This window comes from Elephantulus edwardii, unplaced genomic scaffold (assembly GCF_000299155.1).
Source record: "Elephantulus edwardii isolate Elephantulus edwardi_28Jun2011 unplaced genomic scaffold, EleEdw1.0 scaffold00236, whole genome shotgun sequence".
Lineage (NCBI taxonomy): Eukaryota > Metazoa > Chordata > Mammalia > Macroscelidea > Macroscelididae > Elephantulus > Elephantulus edwardii.
In genome coordinates, this window is record NW_006399986.1 from 485,840 (window position 1) to 497,281 (window position 11,442).

At 52.2% G+C, this 11,442-nt stretch overlaps 1 protein-coding gene across 1 annotated transcript; it reads left to right on the forward strand.

Annotated features, from left to right (window-relative positions):
* Nucleotides 1-8,234: 8,234 nt before the first annotated feature.
* Nucleotides 8,235-9,760, forward strand: FKRP (fukutin related protein). Its single transcript, XM_006898620.1, has one exon. The coding sequence runs from the start codon at nt 8,268-8,270 to the stop codon at nt 9,753-9,755; it is 1,488 nt and encodes a 495-aa protein (XP_006898682.1). The 5' UTR covers nt 8,235-8,267; the 3' UTR covers nt 9,756-9,760.
* Nucleotides 9,761-11,442: the final 1,682 nt, after the last annotated feature.

Genomic DNA, 11,442 nt, shown 5'->3' on the forward strand with positions numbered 1-11,442 from the left:
GCAGGGGCGCGCGCCCGAGGAGGACGAGCCAGAGCCCGGCGGCGGGCAGGACGCGGGGCTCCCGGCTTCCAGCGGCGAGTCCTGGGGAGGGGCCACTTTCTGCCCCCTCCTCCCACGTCACCCAATGGAAAACCGCTCACTCCCTCCAGCTCCGAATAGCACTCCCCTCGACGATCACTTTTCCTCTTTACGAGAAAAGGCGACCACCAGGAGTGGTCCCAGCCCTGGCTCCATCCTCTTGGATGCTTGTCCCAGGCCGGTTGTCGTGGTCACCCTTCTCCATCTTAGGACCCCGCCCCCCCTCTGGCTTTGTGGTTGAGACCACACCTCTCCTTTCCCCACACCTGGAGAAGGTTGCTAAGGTAACCTTAGTCTCTGGTGGTGGTCCTGCCACTAACGACCTTACTATGACAGTTCTCCTCACCTACCACTCAAGGAGAAAGGACCCTGGACTTTTAAAGAGATTGATGGCTGAAAAGCACCTTTTTCTCAGCCCCTCCCCCATACCACCCCGTTGGAATTACCATGGAAACCATCTCCCTCTTTCCCCTTCATGGGAGGCCCCTGGGCCAAACCAACCAGGTGTTTTTATTTAGAGGCAGAGATGCTCTGCCGAGGAGAAGTTGCTATGGTTACAGGTCCCGGATCATCCCCAGAGAGAGGAGAAACCGGCAAGGCCAAGTCCTGGTTGCTATGGGAACAGAGACAGCCCCCTCCCAGTTACCCTTGAACCAGGCCCACCAATGTTGGGAACATTTCAGGATAGACTCCGGAGGTAGAACTAGCTTAGGGATGAAGTTGTCATGGTAATAACCGTTTCTCACTTCCCACCCCACCTTTCTGGGCGCATCTAGGAGGAGAGAGATTTCGGATTGCTATGGTAACTGAAGTCCTTCCTACTCCGTTTTCTTACCCCCCACCCCCGACGCTCCAGGTGGTACCTGAGCTTATAGGGTGTCCAGAGAAGGGCATTCCTGATCCTCCCCTTTTGTAGATAATATGAAACTGTGTCTTATTCTAAGGAGTCTTGGTCGTACACCAGTGACATACCCAGCACCTAATGGATGCCAACAGTTTGAGCTCTCGCCAGCCACTCCATGGCAATCGACATGATGGTCGGCTTCCATAAAGATTTACAGTCTTGAAAACCCTATGGGGCAGTTCTACTTACCCTGTTCTGTGGGATTATTTTGAGCCCCAGTTAACTCAATGACACTAGGTTTGGATTTTGGTTTGTAAGTGCTATATTCTGTCAAATTGATTGATTCAGGATTCTCTGGTTCTCCTTCCCACAGCCGTGCAGCTGAATTGGATCGTCCCCCAGGAGATCTCCCACCCTGCGACCTAGGAGGTAAGACGCTCACAGTATCAGCAGCTCTTGAGGGGAAATGTCTCTTCTTCATCCTCAAAGGCTTTCCCACATACACCTCATCTTCACTGTCCTCGCATCCCCATTCTACAGATGTTGCAGCTGAGGCTCAGGCCAGCTCATATCTCAGGTGGAGGAAGTCCAGACCCAGAATGAATCAGGATCTACTTATAATAGGAAAAATCATATATACATATTGTATATGTATACACACACACACACACACACACACACACACACACACACGTTGTTGTTGTTGATTGCATTTGAGTCGAGCACGACCCATAGCAACTCCATGAACAAAAGGCCTGAAGTCCCTCTACAACTATTAACGTTTATCAAAGTTCATAGGCTTGTTATTTAGGAAGTGTTTGCCACTCCTGCATTGAGTCAACTGCGATGTATAGCGGCCCTATGGACAGCAGCTCTGAACCCTGCCCTGTCCTGAGCCAGTCTCACTAACTCCGACACACCTACCCACATCGCCCCAGTTACTGTGTCACTCCATCTCACCCAGGGTCTCCCTCTCCTGCACTGTCCGTCCACCCTTCCAAGCATGATGTCCTTCTCCAAGGACCGATCTCTCCTGGCCAACATATATATATATTTGAAAGTAGGACTGGCATCCACTTCCGAAATAACATGCCTCCAGAAACTCTATGAACTTTGATAAATGTCAATGGTTAGGGAGCTCTGGTGGCCTAGTGGCAAGACGCTGCACTGCAATCCCAGAGGTACACGGTTCAAATCCACCAGATGCTCTGCTGGAGAAGGAGAGGGCAATCTCCTTCTGTACCAGTCAGATCTGATTTGATGGTACACGTAAAAAATAATACGATAAAAAAAAAAATAAATGTCAATGGTTGTAGAGGGGCTTCAGGGCTTTTGTTCAAAGAGTTACTATGAGTTGTGCTTGACTCAAAGGCAATCAATAACATATACATACATACATATATATACACACATATATATGTATATATATCTCATCACTGTCCAATTTAAGTAGGAACCAACTCGTAGCTGACCCTTCAGCAGGCTTCTGAGGCTATAAACTGCAAGGGCATGGATTGCCCATCTTACTTCCACAGAGCTGTTGCTAGATTCAAACCACTGTTGAGATGCGGCTTTTGGGTAGCAGCTCGACTGCCTATGGAATAGGCCTCCAGAGCTCACTGTGAGAAATAAGAAGCCAAATAAGGTCTTAGCTTAACTACCTTCTGCTTTTCCGACCATGTTTTCCAAAGCAAGCCTCTTGTTTGTCTCTCCCAGTCCTTGTGCCTCTGCTGCCCCATCTGTAATTGTTTGCATGCTTTTAGCTCTTACTTCACCAGGACGGAGTTGGTGTCTTAGTTTCTAAATGCTGTTGTAACAGAAATAACCACAAGGGGGTGGCTTTAAGGAACAGAAATGTGTTTTCTTACAGTTTATTCTTTTCATTAGGTGCTATTGATTTGGTTCCAGCTCACAGCACATCAAAACAAAATGCTGCCCAGGCCTACAGTTCAGGGCAGTCTGAAGTCTGAATTCAGGGTGCTGGCTCTCGGGAAAGGCTCTCCATCTCTCCCTTTCCCCCCTTCACTCAGCACTGGGGGATCTTTGTCTCTTTCCATTTCTGGCCCTGGGTTCTTTGGTGATCTTATAGTGGCATCAGTTTTCGCTATTTGTTACACTCTCCCCCATATAGGGAGATTTGGTGGCCTAGTGGTTAAGGAGTTGAGCTGCCAACACAAATGCAGGCGGTTCAAGTCCACCAGTGGACTCAGGGGAAAGATGGGCAGTCTCCTGTGCGATTTAGAGCCTGTGAAAACCCACTTAAGGGCCAGCTATGACGCTGTTCTAACTCAAGACCAAAGACATATAACAATAACTCTGTTCCTGTCTCTTTTTAGATCAGAATTGGTGTAAAACACATTATTATAATAATGTCAATTAGCATAACAAAGAGAATTCTATTCCCAGGTGAATTACAGCCACAGGTAGTTCTTTCTTTATGGTGTATTTGAATTATGACATCTGTTGGGTTTTTTCTACAATTCACTGTTAGTGATGCAGCACTAGCCGTGCAGTGATTTAGTGAAATGGTCAGCAGTTCATACTCCCTAGCCCCTCTAGAAGAAGAGGCAGTCAGCTTCTGTAGAGATTTACAGCCTTGATAACCCTGTGGGGGTCATTCTGTTCTGTCCTACAAGGTGACTTTGAGTCTGAATCAACTTGGTGAGTTGTATTCTTAGTAATATGTAGATACAGTGTTGCGGCTCATAATTCACTGAAGTTACCATTCTCAGATGTTCAGGTGTTCAAAGCACTGTCATATAGCAAGTTATGAAAACAAAAACCAAAGGGGTTTCATCTGAACTGATTGTTGTCAGAGTGGTAGGAACTGCGCCCCATCGTAAATTGGAGACTATTTACACAGGAGTTAGAATTTACAGCATATAGTTCTGGGGAAGCACAACTTAGTCCCGAACACCCAGTGGGTCCCCAGAACACAGGGCCTGGCACAGAGAGCGCTGGGCTGATAATCTTATTTGTTTAGTTGAATCAAGTCACATGCCACCATCAGCCTTGAAAACACCTGTTGGGTTAGGGCTGGGAAACACGAACCAAACACAGACCAGTGGACCCAAAACAGACAGTGGAGTTGTTGGTTTAAAGCACAGACTTGAAAGATGGCCTGTTTGAGTCCTGGTTCCGCTACTTCCCAGCTATGTGATCTTGAGCAAGTGCCTGCCCCTCTGTGCTACAGTTTCCCCCTCTTTCGATCATTTATTCCCACCGAAGCATCTGTTCTTCGCTCATGTGACCTGATGGGACAAAGGAGAACTGCCCCATAGAGTTTCCAGGGCTTCGCCGCTGCAAGGCTGTTTCCTCTTTTTCTCTCAGAGCTGCTGGTGGGTTCGAACCACAGGCCTTTTGGTCAGCAGCCCAGTGCTTAGCTGACTTTGTCACCAGGGCTTCCACGTGATGATAAAAAAACTCCTTCCTGTCGAACTGAGTCCGTGCACAGTGACTGTCGGGTTTCCAAGAATGTGATTCTCTAGTAGACGCAACCACTCGCGTCTCTCGCTTGAGAGCAGCTGGTGGATCTGAACTGCTGACCTTTGGGTTGGCAGCCCAACACATTATGAACTAGCCACCAGGACTCCTTATGTGATAATTGCCTAGGGATTAAACAAATTAATGTGTATCAAGTGCTTGGAACAGGGCCTGGCAGTGCTTAGAACAAAGCCTGGTACATCATGAAATGCTAGAATTGCTGGTGTCATCATCCTGCTATTTTTAAAAATGTACACCATTTAGACCTGCAGAAATCATCACGTCCTCTCCCCTGCCTCTGTGAAGGGGTGCCGGTGGTACAGTGGCTAAGTGGTCTGCTGCTATGGGAGAGGTTGACGGTTCAAACCAACCCAGTAGCTCTGGAGGAAGAAGATGTGACTGTCTGCTTCTGTCCAGATGACAGCTGTGGAGAGCCTGTGGGACAGTGCTGCTCTGTGCTGTAGGGTCACTGTGATCCAGAATTGACAGCAATGGGTTTGGGTTAGGGTTTAGGGGGTGCCAGGAATGGGGACAAAACACAGAAAGGGATTCCTGCCTGCAGGTGGGACTCTGGCTAAGCAAGATAATCGCATGATATCTACACAGAGCTCCGTGACCTAGCAGGAAAGGCGCCACCCACCAAAAGGCATGCAGTTCGAATCCCTCAGCCGCTCCTTAGGAGAAAGATGGGCAGTCTCCTCCCGTGTGATTTACAGCCTCTGAAAACCTGCCAGAGGGTCAGCTGTGAGTCAGTTCCAACTTGACAGCACGCAGCAGCAGCAACAACATAGGGAGCTCTGGTGGCCAAATGGTGAGGAGTTGCGTGTCCAGCCCAAAGGCAGGCAGTTCAAATCCTCCAGGTGGCTCTTCTGGAGAAAGACGTGCAGCCACCTTCTGTGCGATTTACAGCCTCTGAAAACCCACTGGAGGATCAGCTGTCAGTTCTGAGTTGCTGGCAATGAGTGAATGAGTGGTAGGATAAAGAGCTCTGGTGAGGGAGCTCTGGTGGCCTTGTGGCAAGGAAGCTGCACTGCAATCCCAAAGCCGTTCAGTTCGAATCCACCAGATGCTCTGCTGGAGAAGGAGGGGCAAAGTCCTCCTGTGCCAGACGGATCCAATTTGACAGTAGACAACAAGAAAAGGAATAATTATTTTTTTAAAGAGTTCTGGTGGAGGTGTGATTACAGCATTGGTTCAGACCTGCCAACTGCTTCATTAACAATAGAGACCTTTGGAAGTCCTGTGCAGTCGTTCCCCTTGGCCCTGTAGGAACTCTCTAAGGTTCCTTTGAGTGGGAATCAGTTCAGTGGCAGTCCATTTGGTTTGATTTTATCTGTGTCAAGTAGGAGCCCTGGTGGTGCAGTGGTGAAGCATTAACTGAAAGGCTGGCTGATGGAACCCTCCAGCCATTTGCAGAAGAAAGACATGGCAGTCTGCTTCTGTGACGGTCTCCAGTCTCTGAGACGCCGTGGAGCCGTTTTCTCTGTCCTTTAGGGTTACTGTGAGCCAGAATCCGCCCGATGGCTTGGGCTTGTTGTGTGGGTTTTGTTTTTCTGTGCCAAGCACCGAGCTGTGGAACAGCGATGCAGTGAGGAGCAAGGCTGGCTGGCTGGGGCACAGAGTCAGAGGAAGGCATGGTGACACGGAGGCAGAGATGGAGAATGGACAGAGTGAGGCCGCACAGAGCTTTGGAGAATGTTGTAAATGCCACCCTGTCTTTCCCCCACCCCGGGGTCCTAGGGAGCTGTGGTAGGTGCTGAAGCAGGGGAAGGGGAAGTCAGGTTGGTGGTTTAGGGAGGCCCCCCTGACCGCTCTGGGGAACGGCGGTGGCCTAGTAGTGAGGAGGTGCACTGCAAACCAGAAAGCACGAATCCACCAGCAGCTCCTGGGGAGAAAGATAAGCGATCTCCTCCATGCGATTTATGGCCTCTGAAAACCTCCTGGAGGGTCGGTTCCAACTCCACAGCACATAATAACAACAGCAATCTCTGAGGAGGAGGACTGTGTTAGGACAGGACTGGGGCAGGAGACCAAGGCTGGGGCAGGAGACCAAGGCTGGTGGGGACCGAGGTGGTCCAGGGTGAACAGAGTTGTGGGAGAAAGGGCCAGACCTATTTAGGAAGTAGCTAGATACGGTGATTGTCGATGTTATCTGTCACCCTCTCTCTGTTGTTACTGTGTGTCGTCAAGTCAGAGCTGATTCACAGCTGACCCTCCCGGGGTGCGTTTCTGGAGGCTGTCAATCACACTGGAGGAGACTGCCCATCTTCCTTCTGCAGGGCAGCTGGTAGATTCAAATTGTCTGCCTTTAAGTTGGCAGCTCCACTCCTTACCACTAGCCACCAGAATTCCCTATCCCCCTCGGTGTTGCGTGCCATGTAGTCAGCCCCGGCCCAAAGCTACTGTTCTGGATTCAGGTCTGATTGAGTGCATCCCTGCAGGCAGGGCCGGACAGCCCCATAGGCCTTCCAAATCTGCAATCTTTATTGGAGCAAACCACCACCTCTGCCAGCGAGCTGACTGGAGGTTTGCATAATCACTGTGCCACCAAGACGTCTCTGGGAAGAGCAGAAACTAAAGCAACTCACAGCCTCGAGGTGATTCAGTCTCACGGAGACCCTTTCTCACATCTCCAAAGCTATAAACCTTAAAATATAAATCTCATCTTGGTGTCTGCTCAAACAGCAGCTTGTGGATTCAAACTGCTGAGCTTTAGGTTGGCAGAATGATGCGTAATACACAGGGCCAAAGTAAAAATTCTGAATGGAAACTTTGAACCCCTACGCAGAAGCCAGTTACGCCCCCCCTGTTTGGGAGACCAGCCAAATCTTAGCGCAGAGGCGGAGATGGGGAGACAGCGCCACCTACGGCTCACTTGGGAGTGTGGCCAATGCATGGCTGTTTCTCATTCCCTGTTTTTTAGTTTTATTATTATTATTTTAATTAGCTCCTAACATTTAAAAACTGGAATGATCTAATTTGCAGAAGAATTGTTTTTCTGGCTTTCCTTGCAAAACCGAAGCCATCTGGCCGCCCCTCAGGGAGGAGCGATTTGAGGATCTTGAGTGGGAGTAGGGTTTGCACACTAAAGCTGAAGGGTGCAGCTAAAGCCAGGGTGTTGGAGAGGCGGCAGGAGATCACAGGTGGCTCTGGGAGCGGCAACGATAGAGAACAAAGTGGAAGTTGGGCTTGGGGTGGGAGTTAAGGGAGCATGTATTTATAACTGAACTGGAATCTGAGTGAAAAGTGGATAAAGAGGAAGGGTGGGACTGAACAAGGAAAAAAGGACAGTGATTAATTTGAAAAAAGGCTTTTTATTGAGAATCTGTTATGTGTAGATTAAGTGTTGCACTACTAACTGAAAGGTCATCAGCTCAGATCCACCGTCTTTGGTCCAGAAGCTGTATCCATATTTGGAAACCTTATGGGGACAGTTCTGCTCTGTCCCATAGGGAGAGTCAGCCTGGACAACAGCGGGTTTGGTTCTGGTTATGTGTGTGTGTGTGTACCTGATTCCAAGCTGGCTGGTACCAGGGACGAGCAGGCCTAGGGTCTGGATATGTGGGTTCCTTGATGCAGTGCAGGGACACAGCCATGGCCAGGGAATGATGATTCGGAGTGGAGGGGCTACGGTAGGTGAAACTTGGAAACTGAAGTAGGGGAGGTATAACCCAGCCTGGGAGGGCTTTCTGGAAGAAGTGATGTCATAACTAAAAGCGAATAGGGAGAGAAGATATGATAGAAGACAAGGCTTGGTGGTGGCATGGATTGGGGGCGATACTTTGGCAACCAGCTTCACCCACTCCCTCATTCCCTCTTCTCCAGGATGCCAGGAGGCCCAGCTAGGGCCTGAGTCGGCCCCATGCGGCTCACTCGATGCCAGGCTGCCTTGGCGGCTGCCATCCTCCTCAACCTCCTGGTCCTCTTCTATGTCTCATGGCTGCAGCAGCAGCCCAGGAACTCCAGGGCGCGGGGAGCGCGCCGCGGGGCTGCCACAGGCCCCCGCATCACCATCCTGGTGCGAGAATTCGAAGCCTTTGACAACGCTATCCCGGAGCTGGTGGACTCCTTTCTGCAGCTGGACCCGGCGCAGCCAGTGGTGGTGGCAGCAGACACGCTGCCCTACCCGCCCCTGCCCCTGCCCCGCCTCCCCAATGTCCACCTGGCGCTGCTCCAGCCCGCCCTGGACCGGCCCGCAGCCGCCTCGCGCCCGGAGACCTACGTGACCACCGAGTTTGTAGCCCTGGTGCCAGATGGGGCGAGGGCCGAGGCACCAGGCCAGCTGGAGCGCATGGTGGAGGTGCTCCGGGCGGGAGGCGCCCGCCTGGTGGCTGCTCCCGTCGCCACCGCCAACCCCGCGAGGTGCCTGGCCCTGAATGTCAGCCTGCGGGAGTGGACCGCGCGCTACGGTCCAGCTCCTGCCGCACCGCGCTGTGACGCCCTGGACGGGGACGCCGTGGTGCTCCTGCGCACGCGCGACCTCTTCAACCTCTCCGTGCCCCTCGCGCGGCCCCTGGGCACCAGCCTCTTTCTGCAGACGGCTCTTCGCGGCTGGGCCGTGCGCCTGCTGGAGACGCCTTTCCCCGCCGCTCGCCAGGCCCCGCTCGCCACGGCGCACGCGCGCTGGAAGGCGGAGCGCGAGGGGCGCGCGCGGCGGGCAACACTGTTGCGGACGCTGGGCATCCGCCTGGTGAGCTGGGAGGGCGGGCGCCTCGAGTGGTTCGGCTGCAGCAAGGAGAGCACTCGGTGCTTTGGGACGGTGGTGGGCGACACACCGGCCTACCTGTATGAGGACCGCTGGACGCCCCCCTGCTGCCTGCGCGCCCTGCGCGAGACGGCGCACTACGTGGTCGGGGTGCTGGAGGCAGCGGGTGTGCGCTATTGGCTGGAGGGCGGCTCGCTGCTGGGCGCCGCCCGCCACGGGGACATCATCCCGTGGGACTACGACGTGGACCTGGGCATCTACCTGGAGGACGTGGGCAACTGCGAGCAGCTACGCGGGGCCGAGGCGGGCTCCGTGGTGGACGAGCGAGGCTTCGTGTGGGAGAAGGCAGTGGAGGGCGACTTCTTCCGCGTGCAGTACAGCGAGAGCAACCACCTGCACGTGGACCTGTGGCCCTTCTACCCCCGCAACGGCGTGATGACCAAGGACACGTGGCTGGACCACCGGCAGGACGTGGAGTTCCCCGAACACTTCCTACAGCCCCTCGTGCCCCTGCCCTTCGCCGGCTTCGTGGCCCAAGCGCCCAACAACTACCGCCGTTTCCTGGAGCTCAAATTCGGCCCCGGGGTCATCGAGAACCCGGAATACCCCAACCCAGCCCTGCGCAGCCTGGCAGGAGGCGGCTGAAGCCCCGAGGCCAAGGTCAGGGGAGTACTCGGGCACAGGAGCTGCCTGTGGGGGTCTCTGCGTGTGTAGATGCTTTGGGCGGGGGAGTAAGGAGAGAAACTACGTGAAATAACGGCAAGAGACAAGACTGGCTATTAAGCGGGAGGCAAGAACACACCAGAGCCTCTCAAATCAGTGTGTCCCTGCCCCTCCTGGGTAATAGGTACTTATGGGTGCACTCTGCCTCGTCCTAGGAATTAGGGGTGCCCCTGGCATTTGGTGGTCCCAGCCAGGATGGCAAGCCGCCCTGCAGGGCCCAGCCCAGCCTTAGCCAAAGATGCCAGGAGAACCTCGATCTTCGATCTACAAGAAGACCTAACTCCGTATCTGCAGCATGGAGACCTCGGGTCAGAGGATGTGGGGTTCGGGGTCCAGGCTGTCGGGATTCAAGTCCTTGCCGAGCAGCTGGTGAAGTGGGTCTGGGACGCGCTCTCCGCTTCTCTGGCTTCATTGCTGCTAAGCTCCTTCGCCGCTGGGGTTATTGTGGCCGCTAGAGGGAGCGCTGTCCCTCTCCTAGTGGAGGACCTAAACCATAAGCTCAGGGCTCTTTATTTTTACCTGCCAACTGGACTCTTGAACCTTTGGTCTTCTCTCTGAGCCTCTGTGGGGCAGCGATGGCCATCTCTTCGTCCTCAGAAGCGGAATGAACCGTCTTCCTTCCGGGGAGAGGAGGGCAAGCCTCTTTGAGGCACCTGCCAGACCCCCTCCCCATCATCAGCATATTTTCACATGAACAAAACAAAATTTAACTCTTACCGTTTGCTTTACAACTACTCTTTTCCCTCAGGTATTTTTGTAAATGTGCTATGCTCATTTGATGGTTTAGTGTGGTGTTTTGTTTTTTAAACTTTACAGTAGGGTAAAAATATCTTGGCTTAGCAAATTTACAAAAATACCTGGGAAGAGAAGGTGTGATTGACAAGGTGTTATTTGTGTTGCAAAAGGGTTACCTCATTATTTGGGCTCTGAGCCTGTTTCCCCACTTGCAAGATGGGGTCACAAACAACCTTAGCTCATATGTAGTGAGCACCTACTGTGTACAGGCTGTGTTCTCAGTGTTCTGTGTGGATTAAGCGATGAAGACCTTACCCTAGTCTTTGGGGTGACAGCTGTTCTTATCCCCAGTTTACAGATGAGGAAACCGAGGCTAGAATGGTGCAATCACTTACCCAGAGTCCGCTGAGGCAGTGGAAGTGCAGGGACTTGAACCCAGGGCCTTGGCCTCTGAAGTCAACACACTGTTACAAAATCACCTACTATGCCTCAGTCTAACTCCCTGGGTAGTGCAAAATGGTTAACTGAAAGGTTGGAAGTTCAAGTTCACACAGAGGTGCCTCAGAAGAAAGGCCTGGTGAGCTGCTTCTAGACAGTCATTGACAATTTTGTGGGACACATTTCTGCCCTGACACGGTTGGAGTCACCAAGAATTGGAGTTGATTCAATAGTGTCTAATAGCAAGTGGGACTGGTGCCCAAGAGGGGATTCTTGGAGGCCAGGCAATGTAGCGGGAGGTCAAAGCAATACAATACCTGGTGTTGATTGTGCATCTAAAATACTGTTTGGGCACGTTCCCCATCTGTGTATAGTTATTTATAAATCATGTCATGCACTACTCTCAGTCTGTATATTGGGTAGCAATAAAACTTAA